Source organism: Erythranthe guttata, chromosome 14 (assembly GCF_056151865.1).
Source record: "Erythranthe guttata isolate IM_541 chromosome 14, IM_541, whole genome shotgun sequence".
NCBI classification, from domain to species: Eukaryota; Viridiplantae; Streptophyta; class Magnoliopsida; order Lamiales; family Phrymaceae; genus Erythranthe; species Erythranthe guttata.
This window is the reverse complement of record NC_142546.1, coordinates 13,389,947-13,408,452: the sequence shown is the minus strand read 5'-3', so window position 1 is coordinate 13,408,452 and position 18,506 is coordinate 13,389,947. Positions and strand designations below refer to the sequence as shown.

At 36.4% G+C, this 18,506-nt stretch overlaps 4 protein-coding genes and 1 long non-coding RNA gene across 7 annotated transcripts; 1 reads left to right on the top strand and 4 right to left on the bottom strand.

The window, feature by feature from the left end:
- Positions 1-3,002: 3,002 nt before the first annotated feature.
- Positions 3,003-6,677, bottom strand: LOC105963540 (uncharacterized). Of its 3 annotated transcripts, none has more exons than XR_016029801.1 (4): positions 6,109-6,677; positions 5,152-5,328; positions 3,935-4,073; positions 3,003-3,320 (listed from the first exon to the last, which is right to left on the bottom strand). It is a non-coding gene; the product is annotated as an uncharacterized LOC105963540 (long non-coding RNA). The 3 variants fall into 3 exon arrangements; XR_016029800.1 differs by lacking the exon at positions 6,109-6,677 and adding an exon at positions 5,445-5,472 and having other exon boundaries at positions 5,152-5,316; XR_016029799.1 differs by lacking the exon at positions 6,109-6,677 and adding an exon at positions 5,449-5,472 and having other exon boundaries at positions 5,152-5,316.
- A 2,270-nt stretch (positions 6,678-8,947) lies between these two features.
- On the bottom strand, positions 8,948-10,064 carry LOC105956317 (putative xyloglucan endotransglucosylase/hydrolase protein 28). Its single transcript, XM_012980166.2, has one exon. It carries the CDS (start codon positions 9,987-9,989, stop codon positions 9,048-9,050), a length of 942 nt encoding a protein of 313 aa, XP_012835620.2. The 5' UTR covers positions 9,990-10,064; the 3' UTR covers positions 8,948-9,047.
- Positions 10,065-10,819: 755 nt separating this feature from the next.
- On the bottom strand, positions 10,820-13,836 carry LOC105956318 (GRF1-interacting factor 2). The gene is made up of 5 exons (XM_012980167.2): positions 13,590-13,836; positions 13,286-13,377; positions 11,543-11,619; positions 11,308-11,392; positions 10,820-11,219 (listed from the first exon to the last, which is right to left on the bottom strand). The coding sequence occupies exons 2-5, from the start codon at positions 13,361-13,363 to the stop codon at positions 10,953-10,955; spliced, it is 507 nt and encodes a 168-aa protein (XP_012835621.2). The 5' UTR covers positions 13,364-13,377; positions 13,590-13,836; the 3' UTR covers positions 10,820-10,952.
- A 418-nt stretch (positions 13,837-14,254) lies between these two features.
- On the top strand, positions 14,255-15,624 carry LOC105956309 (NDR1/HIN1-like protein 12). Its single transcript, XM_012980153.2, has one exon. It carries the CDS (start codon positions 14,371-14,373, stop codon positions 15,034-15,036), a length of 666 nt encoding a protein of 221 aa, XP_012835607.2. The 5' UTR covers positions 14,255-14,370; the 3' UTR covers positions 15,037-15,624.
- On the bottom strand, positions 15,612-18,296 carry LOC105956290 (Protein kinase superfamily protein). The gene is made up of 3 exons (XM_012980133.2): positions 17,380-18,296; positions 17,194-17,277; positions 15,612-16,931 (listed from the first exon to the last, which is right to left on the bottom strand). Exons 1-3 carry the CDS (start codon positions 18,161-18,163, stop codon positions 15,757-15,759), a joined length of 2,043 nt encoding a protein of 680 aa, XP_012835587.2. The 5' UTR covers positions 18,164-18,296; the 3' UTR covers positions 15,612-15,756.
- Positions 18,297-18,506: the final 210 nt, after the last annotated feature.

The window sequence follows — 18,506 nt, the reverse complement described above, 5'->3', positions numbered from 1 at the left end:
CCGGACCGGTTCGGTCAGCTGAAAAACAGCAGCAAAAAAATCGATTTTTTTCAAAATTAAATTTTTTTATATTTTCTGAAATATTCAAAATATTTAATTAATATTAAACCACCCAATTTGATAACACCAAAAATTCAACAATTCAACAAATCGAAGCATGCTTTCGAAAACGATAAACACGTTGACAAATAAACGATTAACCCGTGGCTCTGATACCACTGTTGGGGATCGTGCATGTATACGCAACGGAATTTAAATTTTTTATATCGAACTAGTTTCGATTACATGCATAAACTAATCACATAGTCAACGTACCTTAACGCTTCCGCCATACATATGGTAATTATCGATTTAATTGAAAAATACATAAAACCGAAAATCACGAAACATGCTTATTCATCATTCAATGAAATCGAAACACGTAATCACATATTACACACAATCATAAATTACAATTCATACAAAACATGCTCGAATTAATTTACGAAAGTTTCGATTCATTTACCTCTTGTAGCGTGTGATTTCGACGAATCGAAATCCTAGAACGAGTCACGTACAAGCTGCAAATTACCAATCCTCGGGGCTGCAATTCACGGCTGGAACAAGCTGATCCAGCAAGCAACGAACGGTGACGAATGGCAGCAGCAGCGGCGGCGCGTGGCAGCAGCAGCGGCGGCGCGTGAGCGGCGGTGCGGCGCGTGCGGCGGTGCGTGGATTCGTCGGGGCAGCAGCTCCTCTCCAATTAGGTTTCACCTCGTATTTTCGACCCACTCGAACTACAGCACTAGATGTAAACGAGTTAGATAACAACACGAATAAAACGAAGGAAAAAGAGGAGAAAACCGGCGGTGTTTCCGGCGGTGGTCGGCGGTGGCGTGTGCGGGGCAGCAACGGCCGAAGGGGGCTGAGCGGCTAGGGTTTTGGTGCTGAAAAAAACTGATCTCAAACTCTTGTTTGAGGTCTATTTATACCTAGGGTTTTCAACCCTAGTGGGCTTAAGTCATTGGGCTTGACCCACTGATGCATTAAGCCCATTCCCTCGTTGGCCTCGTTTCTAATAAACGATCGTCCACAAAATTATAACAAAATTATATTTGTGACGAGCTCAAAGTCCTCGTCGATACGAGTGCCTCTTCGAAATTTCCAATTTCCAAAATTGGAAACTTCCACTTTAGTGGACTTGCTAAATCGGGAAACTTCCCAATTTAGAAAGTTCACTAAATTCCGCATTTCTCTCTTTCTCCACGTTTATTCCAATCCGCAATTCAAAATTACGAATCTTGGATTCAATCATATCGACATCCAATCGTTCAAAGATTAACACATTAATCTATGCTTGTTGTTATCAAGGATCTATATTACACGAGAAGTGTGACCCTCAATGGTTCAGGTGTATGCTAGCCGTGGGCTCACAACTCTTTGTGATTCGAACAACACATTGTTCTTATACGAACTCCTCCCAAGAGTCCCGATTAGAGTAAAACTCATTTTACCTAATCCCCGATCAAATCGGTGCCCAACGAATCAAGATTGGCGTCTAGCAACTACGCATCATGATTCCCTAGATACAAATGAAGTGCCTGCAAGAACCTTATGATATAGTTAGCGTACAGTACGATCCCTTCGTAGCACATGTCCCGATTGAACTAGAGGCATTGGTTCACCGAGACCTCTTATAAAGTTCAATAACCGTGCGAACGTTCTAGGTATTATAAATCCGTTCGTGTGCGACTTAGGGAAACACATTTCCCTAATCACCCCACGATCAACTCTGGCCAGAGATTCCATGGATTATAAACCGTCAGAACACACAGGACATCCATGACTACTCAAGCGCTCGAATCCCCTACTACAATGCACAGACTTCACACTAGATTTCGGATTGCACGAACGTTGGCCCTTGGAGCGGTCCGCGGTGGGACTCAGGGACAGGTCACGATACAATCGGTCCTCTAGTGAAGTCACGGTGATGTCTGGGTCTTAAGGACTAATGGTGTACAACTATATCTTAGAAACCTATTACTCGATGAATGAGAACCACTTATAGATTTCTAGGGCGAGGGAGTTCAGTGAACTCATCCAGTATGAGCACCCACTCAAGTATGCCGATGTCACAACACCGAGGACTGATGAGACGCAGTACACATACACTAAGTGCTAGTCTCAAAAGGGAAAGGCCGGTATCCTCATTATTGGCGTAACCCATCGACTAGGAACAAGGTTTAACAGTTACATTACATTGCTGAGTTATCTCACGATTCTACTAGATCAACTCACAGTAATAGAGTAACTCGTTAGGACTATATCTATGCTGCTTGCATGGGATAACAGATATAGAATGCCAAATAAGATATTTTATTATTACGAACGAAAAACGATTGTTTTATTACAAGGAAAAGAGAAAGACCACAACCACAAGTTGGCTTGCCGGTCACCTACTCTAACAGTCCACCCCTAAAATTCTTCCTCCGAGATACCCCTAGAGAGGCAAAAGTACTATTATGCCCTTATGTGCAATTTTCGCCCAACTGCATTCAGTAATTTTGCCAGCAGCGTTCAGCATTCTTGCCAACTGCATTAGCATTTTTTACCTGCATTTATCATTTTTATAGATTTTTTTAATAAAAAAAGTATAAATGTTTATTTTATTATTATTTTATTATACGTACATTCTTCTTGTATTTTTTTAATTTTTAATTATTTATAATTTATAATTTTTTTTTAATTTTGTTTTTTTATTTTTTTTTAATTTTTATAATTTTTTTAATTTTTTAATTTTTTTAATTTTTTAATTTTTTAATTTTTTAATTTTTTTATAATTTATAATTTTTAATTTTTTTTTAATTTTTAATTTACTGTACTGAAATTGACTACACATGACTATAGTATACCACAGTCATGTATAGTTTATATGTAGCCATGTACTATTTTTTTACCCCAAAATTATGGTCGATCGATTATAAAAACCGTTGATTATATATATAAAAAATCATCTATACCAATAAAAAAATTCAAAATTTGATTCTTGATATTATAAATAATTTAATGCCTAACAAAAAAGTGAAAAAAAACACAATCATCAAGATCACTATACATCAGAAAAACCACATAGCTTGTATATAAATATATATAACTACATGGAACTATACATGACTACAGTTATCTATACGACTAAATTTGACTCAAATCGCACTTGTCAACACGAGAACCGCTTGTTTTAAACAACGAACACAATCCACTCCGCAAAAACTTACTACATAGTAGTTCAAACACCAAGACCTGTGAAAAAACTTACTACATAGTAGTTCAAACATCAAGACCTGTGAAAAAGAAAAAGAGTTAAACAAACAACGAATTTTGCTTCAAATTTAAATGTGCGCACACGCACTATCACCTACTGGTATACATAGATACTCCTCACATAACTCATACATGACTACATATGACTACATGACTACATAGTTTATATATAACTATATATTACTATATGACTACACCATATATTACTGTATGTTACTACACATGACTATATATGACTACATGTATATGACCACATGTGACTATATACATGTATGTGACTTTATTTATCCCTTCAAGTACCTGATTTTGTTCTCCAGGCGATACGAGACAGCTTATATTATCAAAATCAAATTACAAATAGAGTATGCTAGTCATTATTCTTCGTATAACCAAAGGTCAAAGATCAAAGCAAGTTGAAGTGGAACACCATAGATAAAATAATAGTTGAAACACACGTAAAGTAGTCACCTATTTCATTCTCGATAAATAAAATATCAATATCATATTACCAACAAAATATTCTCATCACGAATCTACATATACTCCCAAGTATAAAAAAAAAAAAGTAAACAAATCATTTGAGGACCAATAAACAGTGATTCAATAAATTAAGAAACACATTAAAATTCATTACCTTTTCTATGCCTTCAATGGATGAACAGTCAGTTTTGTCGCACCACCACCAGGAACAAGTTTCGAGTTTTTTTTATTATATTTCTTGCCACAACAATCACGTTTTATGTACAAGTCGACTCCTAAAATTAAACTCACAGCTTCACACACAAAAAAAAAAAATTAAAACCAAAACTCAAAAAATAATTAACTGCAAAATTCGATGATGGTTGTACAAAAAATACTTTGGTGAACTCAAAAAATACCTGCAAAATTCGAATTACATTACATTACATGAAAAATACAAAAAAAAACAATGAAAAACACTTTATTGATAAATTTACTTTGGTGAACTATAGTCACATGTAGTTATGTCTTCTTGTTACTACATATGACTATATATGACTATATGTAGTCAACTATAGTCACATGTAGTTGTGTTCATTCTTGTTACTATATGTGACTATATATGTATATAAATAAAATTCATCTACACAAAAGTCATGACTATAGTTATCTATAGAAATTAAACCTGTTCGTAATAATCACAGAACAAACATCACAAGAACCAAGTGTTACAGTTTTCTCAAGATGCCCAGCGAACAACAAAGTATACGATCATAATTTTTTGGGGCAAAGTGAAATTTGCGAGAGAGATATTCAGAAAGTATCCCTAAATGAAATCTATCAGCTACACGGTCACATAAAATTAATTATCAATACAACGAAGGCAATATTTACGATGATAAACCATAAGAACTGTGACAAAGAACCATTGAATTTCTTTAAACTCTCAGTTTCAAGCTTTATATAATCAATTTCACCAGAAAATTAACTTACAATCCAGTGTTTACATATCCAGCAATTTTCGGCGGTTCCGAATTCATATGTGTCTAGGTTTTGTATGTACCAAATTAATGAAAAAAACCAGTACTATCACATTAATCGATTCGTAACTATATTAGACTTCGCTTACTGTGCAATCTATACATAATTACAAATAATAACAAAATTCTTGTTAATATATATTCCATTAAATATACACAAAAAAGTCAAATCATCTTCCTACAGTATGAATGTTAATTGTTTAATGAGTTCCCATCCCACCGACCAAAAGTCCATGAAATCAAATACGAGCATCGAACATGAATCTATTCCATCCGCAATAATATGAAGAGAAAACTGTAATAAACTATACATACAGTTCTAGAAAAAAAAAGTAAAAGGCCGAACGCTTACTTTCTGAACAGATTATTCAGGGGCGCAGTTTTTGAAACAGTAAATAGTGGAAGGCCTTCTCGTGCTTGCAACACGAAGCTTCGAAGAAGCAGGAATTAGCGGCGAAAAATGGAGGTCCTGTGAAATTCTCGTGTTCGTAGCGGGACCCATGTACTCTTGCAAGACCTGCAATCGCAACTGATAATATATTCTGAGGGTTAACGACTCCTGGTTTAAAAAAACAAACACACACACACACACACACCTTCGTGGCTGAGATTTGTAAACAAATTAAAATTAACAAGCTAGTCGACCTACTGTGTGCGGATCTGCTGTAAAAACCAGTGTTCTAAAAATCGGCCGAGGCGGCCGATTAATCGGTCTCCGAGGCGGAGGCGGTCCAAAACCTTTACGATTTTAGTGTAAATGTTTGAAAAATCGATTTTTTGCCTGTGAGGCGGTTTTAGGCGGTCTGAGGCGGTCCGAGGCGGTCAAACCTTTCAGGCGGGTCAAACTCGGTGGCAAAAATCGGTCAAAAATCGGTTTTTTTTTTTCATTTTATAATTCAAAATAAAAGTTGGATTTTAATAAAAAAAAAATGAGTTTATGCCTTATTTTGTTTATGTTAACTGTTATTGTTAAAGAACTAATGATGTATGCCACGAATGTTCAAGAATAAATGTAAATTCAAAAAAAATGTTTTTTTTATTTATATTTTATAAAGATATTTATGTATTATGATCTTATGATTATTAAACTTTTATTATGTTATTAGGATATATACATGATGGAGATATAACTATGTTTAAATATCTTTTTATATATGTTTGGAGTACTTATAAATAATATTTAGAAATATATTATATTAAATTTTAAAAATCGATTTATTTCCAATTTATTACCGATTAATCACCGCCGCACTGATTAATCGTGACTCGGTGCCTGATCGAGTCGGACCCGATTACCGCTTTTTACAACCTTGATAAAAACACAACGATTTTCCAGATCCGTTGTACTCTTCATTCTTCGCATCTAGGGGCAGCAGTTTGAAGCAAATGGCGGTGGAAATAGTTGGCGGCTGAGCTCGGCAAGGAGGTGCGGCGGAAAGAGAGGCGGCGCTAGACGGAAGGGGAGCGACCGCTTGAACGGTGGAGGTGGAGCGGGGATGCGCGTCGGAAGAATGGTTAGAGAGAGAAAAAAACCGAGTAGCGGTGCAAGGCTCGGGCAGAGCAGCGGCGATTTTGCGTCCGTGGCGGAGCAGCGACGATTTTGCGCCGGTGGTGGAGCAGCGGCGATTTTGCGCCGATGGCGGAGCAGCGGAGCAGATGGGAAGTGAGAGAGAGAAGAGGCGGTGGGAGAATAGAACGAGAATTGTGAGAGAAAGAATTAGGGTTTTAATTGTACCTAGAAGGGCAAAATGGGTATTTCAGTTTATCCAGGGGATCTGTTAAATTAAGATTAGAATTTGGGTTTTTGACTAGGAAAGAAAAATCAATAGGGTCTATTCCTATATATTTTCAAAACTAGGGGTTATCCCAAATTTCCCCTTTAATAATTACTCCTATTTGTTTTATTCATCCTCTCATTATCTCGCAAATAAATCACTATCTATGTGAATCTACGAAAAATAATACATATTTAATCGGCGAGTAAATTACATTTATTATCCCTGTGAAATTTGCAACTGCACGATTTCCTCTTGTCATAAAAAAATTAGCTAATACCCCCCTATACTTATTTTTTGAATGCGCATTCGACCCATTAACTTTATTTTCGTTGACCAACTGTGAAAAGACCAAAATACCCTGAGCAGGTTTGTTATATTACAAGTTGGAAATTTTTTATATTTAATAAAATCTTAAGTTTTATTTCTATTTTAAACAAATAAAATACACAAAATATTATTAAGGTGGTGTTTGCAAATGCTTTTTGAAAGTGATTATGCGGTTTTTTTTGCTCATAATCTGTTTTTAGGTGTTTGCAAAATCAACTTTTGCTTTTGCTTCTCTAAAAATAATCTGCTTTAAGCTATTTTTTTAAAAGCACCCCTAACCCTGCTTTTTCAATTTTAATTCATTTTCCGAAATTTTTGCAAACACCCCCAACTTTTAGAAATAAACACTTAAAACTAACTTAAATCACAATCACTAACTTCTGCTTTTAAATAATCATTTGCAAACACCACCTAAATATCCACCTACCCCACCCAAATCCACAGTGCTTCATCCACCATTTTGTTATGATTCGAGCTACTAAATCTAGAAAGAATTATTGAGTGATTGTATTATTCGTAGGGCAAAATACCCATCTATTCTTCGATAATCCAAAATGAGAAAAGTAAATTCTATTTATAGCTAACTAATTATTAACTAACAACTCTAAGTAACAGCTAACAACTCGTCCACATGGACGCTTACGATTTGCTCATCGAATCCCCCTTCTAACTCTTCCTCTTGATACAGAAACGCGTTTTTATAAGTGAGTAACGCGTTTCTTCTCTTTTCTCTTATCAAAACGGCGCCGTTCTTTTCTAACGGTCATAACCATTACACATTTCTGCCCCTCAACCGCTCTTGCTCCGCCACCAGTGCCCGCACTTTGTTCACCTTCGATGAAGCGGGATTTTTTCCTCACCTCCGACACATGTCCTTCCATCCGACACTTCCAACGCCGCAACACCACCTTCTGCAAATCCGCCGCCCACAACCACCCCAACTCAACCGCCAATAAACACAAACATTACTCAACCCCTCTCTCTCCTCGACCTTCCTAAGCTAATCCTTGCAATCCTTCAGGTCCAGAAATTTTGGAGAGGAAGAAGAGAAAACGAGGAAAGAAATTAGGACATAGGTTTAGGATTTTAATTAAGTTCTGGAAAATTGCAATTTAACCCCTGCATTTGTTTTAAAAATTCAATTTAGTTCCTTACCTTTATGTTTAAGGGCTGGATTTTTTATTGCAAATAACCATGAGGTAGTTTTGTCCTTTCATAAGCAAAAGGGAAGAAAAAATCGCAAACGCGGCTAGTGAGCCATACGATCAGCTCCAAGGGGGTTTTCGCCTTTGATTAATAAGTATAGGTGGTATTTGCTAATCTTTTTATGACAGGGGGAATCGTGCAGTTGCGAATTTCACAAGATAGTAAATGCAATTCACTCTTTAATCGGCATATAAAATATTTTCCTACATTAAACATGAGTTTATTATATTGTTTTAGAGTTATTAGCACATACCTCTGTGTAATCTCTAATTGTCAAAAATAGCAATTACCTCCCTATGTTACGTTTTACAAAGCACACAACTCCTTACATTAAAATTGGTGGTTGGCTTAAATGAAATGACAAAATTACCCCTAATATTTAAAAAAAAAAAAAAATTCGTTTAAATAAACAAAATGAATTTTTAACTAATCAGCTGAAACCCTTCAAGAGCAGCTGATTATTAACTAATCTAGATGTGATCGATGTGATTATTGATGATTGGATCTAGGCAGTTACAAGGGAGAAACATCCACGTTGATTCAATCCAATGTGCTATTTACAGAAGGGAGTGTGTTGAAGATTGTGAGTTAGTTAGTACACATTCATACACACACACACCAAAATCACACATTAGATAAATAAGAGAAAAGAGAGAGGCTAGCTAGTAGGGAGCTTGATTTTATCTCCCAATTTTAGGTGTTTTATGTGCATGATCATAATATATAGCTTGATTGAAGAATGTTTACTGTTTGAGGTGGATTGTTTGGTGAAATCTTCGATTGAATTTGGTAAATTATACAACATAAACAAACAAATTAAAGAAATACTAGTTCATGTATAATTAACAACTTAATCACTATTATTTTCTTCTTGAAGCGGGAGTTTTAGCAGCAAAACTCATCATCATATATATTAGAAAGCTTGAAATTACAATTATCACTTTCCGGACCCAAATGTCCATGGATCAAAATGTTGAAGATGTCGGAATTCATCGGAATTAAAAACGCACTCAGGCAAAGGAACAGCATAACGTTTGAAGTCATAACAGTAGGAATAAGTGATCCACTTCCTCCTGAAAATATGCAACTCGGCTGTTTCTTCCCGGGTCAAATCATCCAAATTCGAATTATTGCACCCACTTATAGTTATGGTTTGGGTGTCATGGTTAAATGGGCAACCACTTAGCACGAAACCAGAATACTTAGCGACAAAAGGACCATAAGTGAGATCCAATTTGTGACGGCCCCCACCAGTGGCCCAATTAGAACCGTTCCAAATAGTACCATACAAACTCATCTCCTTTGATGGAAAATCACCACCCATGGAATCAACCCTCTTAACATGTCTAATTGGGACATGATCAACATAGTATGTTATTCTATTTTGAGTCCACAAAATCCCATAATTATGGAAATCCTCAGACGGATCGAACCACAAATCGTATCTCTCTTCCCTTCCCCTGTTTGTACTACCATTTCCGTAGAAATTTGTTTGAAGCAACCACTTCTGGCCATGAATGTGACCCAAGAACTCGAAATCGATTTCGTCACGGTGGAATGGATATTTGTGACTGTTGCATGCGTAGAAGGTGACAACGACGCCTGCTGTGTAGTTTTCAGGCAACTTTAAGGATGTTTGGAAGTAACCATTCGAGTACATTAGCTTTGAATGGAAGCCAGAACTTGTTCTTTCATCCATGGATATTTGAACCGAATTGTTGTCGTCGTAGGGGATGATGTTGTCTTCTCCGTACAGTGGGTTGAAACCTTGGTCGAAAGAAACCATTGATAATGATGGATTCTGACCACCACATGTTGAATGGAACAACACACTAGTACTGCAAACAAGAAGCATACACAAAATAAGCCGACGACTCATAATTTTTTTTTTTTTTAATTCCTTATATTAATTCTGGAACAAATCTAATGCGGTATTTATAATTGTTAAGAGGGAGAAAGAAGGGATATTATTATTATGATAGAAAAGAAACAATGGGGTGGATACAGGCTTTTCTTTCCAAACAGAGAATCTTATTAAAAGAAAAGGATAAGGAAATCAAGGCAAATATAAAGGACTAATTATGGGCAAATAGATTCTTTTCCATGGTTACAAACACAAGATCAGCCCCGGAGCTTACTTTATATATTTTGTTACTGACTTTTTGTATAATAGGGTAAAAGCATTTATTAGTCACTAGATTAGATTGGGATTGAACCGAATTTAATTGGCAAACAAAATTAAAACCCTTTTCAAAATCTTCTTGAATCATACATATACCCTCCTGGCTATGGCTAAACAGTCAAAACTAATTAATTGCTTTTACAGTCATCTCTATCTCTTTCTCTCTCTACTTTTTTTTTCTCTTTTATAAAATCTGTTTCATTTATATCAACCTAATCTTCATGTATTTTGTTCTCAATCAATTTTCTCTCCACTATGATTTAATATTTATTTTTGTTCACAATGTAAGTTATCATTCTATATACTACCTTTGTCTGCTATTATTCTCCAGAATTGACCTAATAATGATGCATGGTTTACACATTGCATAAAGCATGCAAATAAAGAGCCATCTCAACAAACACGAAAGAAAAAAAAAACTTGAATTTTGTGCTTATAAATTGCTCTTTGAGAACCGTCAGCATAAATTAGACGCAGAACAAAGGAGCCGAACTGCACAAGACGATTAGCAAATTAATTAAAGAGAAAAAAAAAGGAAGATATCATTAAATAATGTGCGAGAAGGCCTGCATGTCTGTTTCTATTTGAACAAGAAAGAAAGGAGAAAGCAGAAACTAGTTGTACAACACTTATCAACAACTGAGACATGGGCCTTGTTGATCACTTAGCTCCGTCCCCAATAACATGGGCATCAGCAGCTTTATCTTGAATGGTATTGTTCGTGGTATTGTTGTTATTAATGCCATTGTTGGACCTGTTGATGGTCATTTGGGGATGGGGATCTTGCAGTTGATGATGATGATGTGGATTATTCAAGGGGGAGAATATACCCCCCGACATGGCTGCTCCTCCCTGTGGCTGAGGCTGCTGCTGCTGGTGCATGTAATACCCTCCTCCTTGTTGCATTCCAGGATGTTGACTACTCATCTGCACCCATTTCTCAATCTATCAGCTTTTCTGTATTTTCATCATTATTATTATCAATCAACCATAAATTCCTATTCCACCACTATACCTGACTTGGCATTGTTGGTGTTTGCGGTTGTGCATCAGCTATTGCAGCCAAGTACATCAGATTCTTTTGAAGTTGAGCCTGGTACCTGTTTTTCACCAATTCTATATCATTTCACACCCAAAACTATATATATATATATATATATATATATATATATATATATATATATATATATATAGAGAGAGAGAGAGAGAGAGAGAGAGAGAGAGAGAGAGAGAGAGAGAGAGAGAGTTACTGAGCACATTCAGCAAGTTTGCCAAGATTTTGATTATCCAAAATTGCCAATATTAATTTTTTGTTCTCATCCAGGTACTGCATCATAAGTTCAAAAAAACAAGTTCAGCTATCAGAATGTGAGCTTTAACGTACATCTAGTTATACGAATGCCAGAAACGTATAGACAGTCACTCTCTTTTTCTGAGAGGTATAAACAGTACTAATTATTACAACACACTAAGAAAAGCATATTCGTGGCCAAATGCTGCTATCTGTGATCCTTTAGAACAACTAGCATCATAAAAATTTCCATTGTTCCGTAAAATGGTGAATTAATGGTGAATAAAGGGCACACAAAATTCAAAAGTATCCTAACCCTATCATGTATCCGACAAATACAATCCGAACATCTGATATCTGATCATTTTAGTCGACAAATCAATGTTAACTACTCAGATTCTTGACATACTGCCTCTTTTTTTTTAAAGAAAATTCCTTATTCTAATCACTGAAAGAAGTTGTCAAGAGAAGTATCTAATTTTCAAATTTAAGAATATTTGTTAGCAGTGAAACAAAAAGGGCTTCTGAAATCTCACTCATTGAAAACGTATTTACAACAAATTAATGATATGAGGATTAACTACAGCTGATCCCATGTTAATGGGAGTCCTCAACAAGCGACTCCATGCAATTATTCCAATCTTTGTTGCTATTTAAAACTCAAGTTCATCAATATTAAAATAAAAAAAAACAACTTTCAATAAAGACATTATTATGCACAAATAAAACATTTATTATAAATATTTCTCCAAGTAATTTCACATTTATTACAAAATCCATTTTAAATGTCATTACACTGTCAACCAATTTGTAAGGAGTTAGATGTAAGATCATATAAAGATGCACAAGTATTATTAAAACATACATCTTACAGAGATAGACAACATCAATCAGGTGAGAGCAAAGCACAAGTAGACAAGGTTTTCATTGAGAATTACAGAGATATAGAACAAATAAAAACAAAATAAATCACAATGCAACATATATCGGCAGGTACAACTATATAAGTAGGTATACCATCCACTTATAGTTAATTAGTGATGTGTCAAGAAGTAAGTAGTGATGCAATAGCATACAAAAGACCGTTTTGATTCTTCAATAATTGAATATTCACACAAATTCCGCAGCCAATACATATCAACTCTACATCTCCGTGATTAGCAGTTCCACTGACACTCAACCAAAAATATATCTCATAGGCAACTAAAATGAGGCATTTCAATCTACTTCTACTACCAATGAGTAACCAATTGTTGAAGTTCCATAAGCAACCCCACGTATTTGCATGCAGTTGCAGCTACAATTTGTATTATCTGATAAGATTAGCACACGGCTATATGTGTCAAATCAGTATATGAAACAGAATAAGCCCTTCAAAAGGGCCAAAGAATTTGGTTTGATTATATGTTGAATGACCATCTTAACTAAGAGCTTAAGTTTTTAGTGATGTGAATCATTTAATATTTATATCTCCAACATGCAGTACCCAGATAATCAAAACTCTCAATTAATTTCCATCGTACTATGGGAAAAACAATTAAAATCTTGAATCACACCGAACAAAACTCAATCTTTTTTTTTAACAGACAACGATAACTTATTATAACAGCCAACGATAACGTCTTCAAATTGAAAATAGTGAAAGTTTGCAAAATTGATAGAGCGAGCCATAAGAAAATGAAAAAGAGAAATCGAAAAATACCTTCTGAATCTGCTCGGTAGTGATGTTAGTAGGGGGGAATGAGGGGATGACTGGAAACACTGGACCAGGTTGCTGCATCTTTATTACTTTTCCTGTTTAGTTAAAAAATACAAGAACGAAGCTTTATTTATTATGCTGAAACCAACAAGAGCAATGACGTTTCCCAAATGAAAACAGGAAAACCCTAAGCCAATATGATCGGAACAACCAAAAAAAAAAAAAAGAATCTTTACACCATTTACAAAAATATAAAACTGGCTTCGTGAATTAAAATAAACAGGGAGAAAATGAATCGACGAGTTACCTCGGATAAGAAGCGGGTTGGCGACTGGGAGGGAGGGAGGGAATTGCTGAAATAGGGACTGATGATTTCTTTAATAGAAATAGAATACTTGGAAATGATGAAGTTAAAATTACTGAACGAGGGATCTAATTTTAACTGGATCGAAAGAAAAAAGAGAGAGAGAGAGACTCGCTTCAATTGGAATTTGGATGTATGCGACACAGCAGCAGGGCAGGGTTAAAATTGTAAAATCGTAAATGTGGAATTTAGGAATTATTTTCATATTTTGTGAGCGAGAGAGTAAATGCAGTTCGAAATGCGGATCTTTTGTGTGTCGGGTGTTGTTAGAGTTTAGAGTCACGTGACCATATCTTCTTTAATTTCTTCCAAGCACTAATTAATTATTTGTTACTCCATTAATTATTACTTTAGCTTAAATTAAAAAACAATAGTACGAGTTAAATTTCAAATATATAAAATAACACATAATTAAAGACAAGTTGATGCAATGAGTACAAGTTCTTAGGAGCCCAGAAGCCCAATACTGCATTTGGGTTTCATTTCATGAAGCCCCACCCCACATCCACTAATTTATTTAAAAATCCTTTTTCTTTACTTTATATATAAATAATAATAATAATAATAATTCGTCCTATATATAGACTACGTTGTTTACACTTGTCCTGCACTCACCTCTTCCTCTCCACCTCTCTCTTATTCAGTTGCCACGATTCCTACCGTTTCCCTAATTCCTTTTCATCTCTTCCTTTTTTTTTTTTTTAATTTATTTAGTATATCTTCAATGGCGGAAGAAGCGACTCAGCACCACCAGCAGCCATCATCTGCCGCCAAAATGACCGAGCACGAGATGAAGACGACGCCGTATGGAGGATACGGCAGACGCCGTCAATCAGTGTGCAAATTCATCGTCATCTTCCTAGTGTTGGCAGGAATCACGGCGCTGATAGTCTGGTTAATTTATAGGCCACAGAAGCCAAAGTTCAGAGTGGTTAGTGCCGCCGTTTATGAGCTGAACACCACCTCTCCTTTTATATCGACAACGATGCAGTTCACCGTGGTGACCAGAAACCCCAACAAGAGAGTATCCATTTCGTACGAACAACTGAGTGCGTTTGTTTCGTACAAGAACGAGGCCATCACTCCTCCGGTGATCCTGCCCCCTTTGTTTCACCAGACAAAGAGCACCGTGTCTATGTCCCCTGTGCTTGGAGGAATAACGGTCCCGGTGGCGGCGGGGTTAGTTAACTCTCTGTTGATGGACCAGACTTACGGGGTGGTGGGTCTCAGGCTGGTAATCACTGGTAAGCTGAGATACAAAACTAGTGTAATTAAGCGGCGCCGGCGTTATGGAATAAATGTCAGGTGCGATTTGTTGGTGGGTTTGAAGCAAGGTTTTGTCGGACAACTGCCCCTGCTTGGATCTCCCCCCTGCACCGTTGATGTTTGACCTATTTTCAATTCTCTCTGCTGGTTTTCTTTTTCTTTTCTTCTTTTTTTTTTTTTTTTTTTTTATTTACACGTACGTACGTACGTTTGTAATAATAATTTATAATCGCTGCCTAAATTAATTATAAGATGCATGCGTTGTATATTTTATGTAAGACATGTATATTTATATATTAATCAAGTGTGCATGCGCATCCACAATTAATCACAGAAACTCGGTCATGATTTTCCTGATCACTTGGTACTATAAATCATAAAATTCGTAAAATTTTGGTTGGGCAACAAGTAGTGGTAGTGGGGGAATTGATTCTCTCCTAGCTATAGCACCATATCTTTAACTAAAGAAGCTGAGTATTAAGCTTGAAGCTGTGCTATCTTTATAAAGTTGATATTCTATCTCCATCCAACATTTCCTTTCACAATCATATATATATATATATATATATATATATATATATCAAGTTGTTGTGAACGAAAGCTTTGTACGTAATTATGCATATATACTCTTTATCTTTTTTTTTTTTTTAAATAGGGCAGTAGTATCCCGTACGTGTAATAAATTGTAATGCTACATAGTTTATTCGCCAAACACTTTTATTTCATAACTCAGCTCTGACAGTGACAAATTATACACCAGATATATAATTATCTCTCAGTAGCTATGTAGTAGTAGATCAATAGTTAGGATCGGAATTCGTGTGAAAAAGTTGACGGTAATGAATTAGGATACAGGAGTAGGCAGGTAAATAGAATTATCTGGTGACATTGATATCATTTGTAGCAGGCTTGAGTTGGAAAATGTTTCCTCTAATATTCCACTTCCATCAACAGTACTACTGCTACTAGATATATGTATCATCAGCTCTCTTGCAACATCGGCCATACCAAGTTTTCCATGTGGCCCGAACAGTAAGCACCTCGTTGCCAGGTCAGCAATGATTTCTATTTGCTCCCTCCTAAATGGTGTCTGCTCGTGATAGTACAGGCTCGGATCCACAATCTCTTCCAGCTTTCCCTTGTTTATTATCTTTTGCAAATTAAAAGCTGTCCTGCTAATTGGAAAATATTTGTCCTGCAGCTGTATGGTGCCTCCTGTGATGATTTCTACAAGGACTAAACCAAGGCTGTATACATCATTCTTGTTCAAGTGATCCTCATCTGCACAATTAGAACAAGTTGTAATTTGTTCCTCCTGATGATGATGATGATGCATCATCATCCCAAAACCAGCAAGTTTGACAGTGAAATTAGTATTATCTAGGAAGATGCAACCAGATTGAAGAGCATGGTGGAATATTGGAGGTGAAATCTCGTGTTGGAGGAAGGACAGAATGTTTGCAGTTTCAGCAGCAATTTTCAATCTCGTGCACCAGTCAAGCTTATAATTCTGATCATCTCTTGTCAAATGATCCTTAAAGGTGGTGGTGGTGGTGGTGGTGGTGGTTCCATTCTCGTAAACAACATGAATGATGGGTACTGCATCGATGGACCATCCAATAATGCGTGCCATGTTTCTGTGGGAGACGGCAGATAACCTCTCCAATCTCGAGGATAAAGCATGAATCATCTGCTGACTACAACACTGATTTATAATAACCCTTTGTACGGCTACACGTGAATGTGATCCCCCTCCTCCTCCTCCTATAACAACAACTCCAGCATACATAATAGTACTGCCCTCATCAACTACTACTTCCCCAAACCCTTTGGTGGCTTCCTCAAGTTCATGGTATTTAAATAAACGATAAGATCTACAATCCGCTTTCTGTCTCAACACCCCACTTTCGCTATGCCCCTCACTGCACCCAAATTTATCTGACCTCATCTTACGTCTCCGTAACTTCAAAACACATAGTGCTGTCAATGAGACAACAATGAGACCTGAGGTTACTACCCCTGCATCACATCACAATATTATATATTCATCATTTCACCCTTTTTTCTTATCAGTAAACATATGTGTGTGCGTGAGTGATTTATGACAAAATTCACATCAATATTTAGCAGATTCATCATCTCAAATATTGTAAGAATTTCATTTTCTCGTCCACAAGAAACATTAAAAAGAATAATCTGCTTGTGGCATGAAAATATATCCAACAAGTTTTCTCCAGTCAAATTAATACTCTTTTGATCATATCAAGAAACTGCACCATACCAGCTAAAATTATTTTCTTCTTTCGACCAAGGTTGTTCGGATAACAATCATCCCCTCCAAGTTCCTTTCCATCTTTGAAGCAGGCTTAGAGAGAGAGAGAGAGGGACCGTTGTAAGAAATGAAGAATTCAAAAAAAAAAAAAAAAAAAAAACATAATTAATAATAAAGAGTGATGAATGTACTGACATTTAAGGCATCCAAGTCCAGTAGAAAAACCATCGCCAAGAAATCCATTGGAGCATTGGCATCTGATCCCGGATGCAACAGAAGTGGCATTGAGAGGATGCGCATTGGCAGCACAAGTGGCCTCTGTTGAGTTTACGGGGACAGCCCATTCAAGCTTAATCCCACGCTTCCCAATTCTACTTCCACCCAAATTTACCCAACAAGAAAACCCTCTACATCCGAATAACTTTGAAAAATCGGAAAATGGGCGCCAGTCTGTCAGTGGGTAGCAGCAAGAAGGATATCGTTTCCGTCCATCACAACCTGCAAAACTTGTTTCTTCACATATTGAGTCTACTTTGCACAGCTCAGATTGATAAGATTCGTCACAATCGTTCAAATCAAGCATGTTTTCCCTGGAAATACCAAAGTACTGGTTCCCGGAGAAGGGGAAAGACCTCAAGTCATTGTACTGCCGACACATGGAGATGGAAGTATTATTATTATTATTAGTGTGCGGGAAATCTACTAATACACCGTCAGAGAAGAAATGGAGCACATTGTAGCTCTCAGAATCGATGTTGAGGAAAAGTGAAGAGGAGTTATCCACGCAGGAAAGGGAGAAAGCATCTGAAAGTGTACGGCAGCTATCATTCAGGTAAAAGGGGAATGGTATATTCTCAAAGCTCCCGCATTTACTAACCGCGCAATATTGACGAACATTTTGATTCTGAGGAGTGCCTAAATGAACGAAGAATGAAATATAATAAATAAACAAATGGAGTAAGACCATGAAGACAGACATGGCATCAGCCTAGTGCTAAACTACCAGCAGCAGAATGTAGATGCCATGGAATATAAATTTATTTAACTAACTAATTAAGGAGATGGGACTTGGGAGTGAATGAACATTGGATAGCAAATTAAGGTGTTGAAGTGAGAAAAAGGGAGAAAATTGGTCTGTTGAATGGGATGCAACAGTACATATGCTACTGTGCTGTTTGCATGGGGATACGATTTTATAATATTATTATGTGCAGATTAAACATATGTGCTTACTCACTGTTATCGAGATACGATCGATTTGATCATTTTTTAGCATAGGTGGTGGGGATAAAAGCGTAAACTTCATCATGCCAAAGATGATG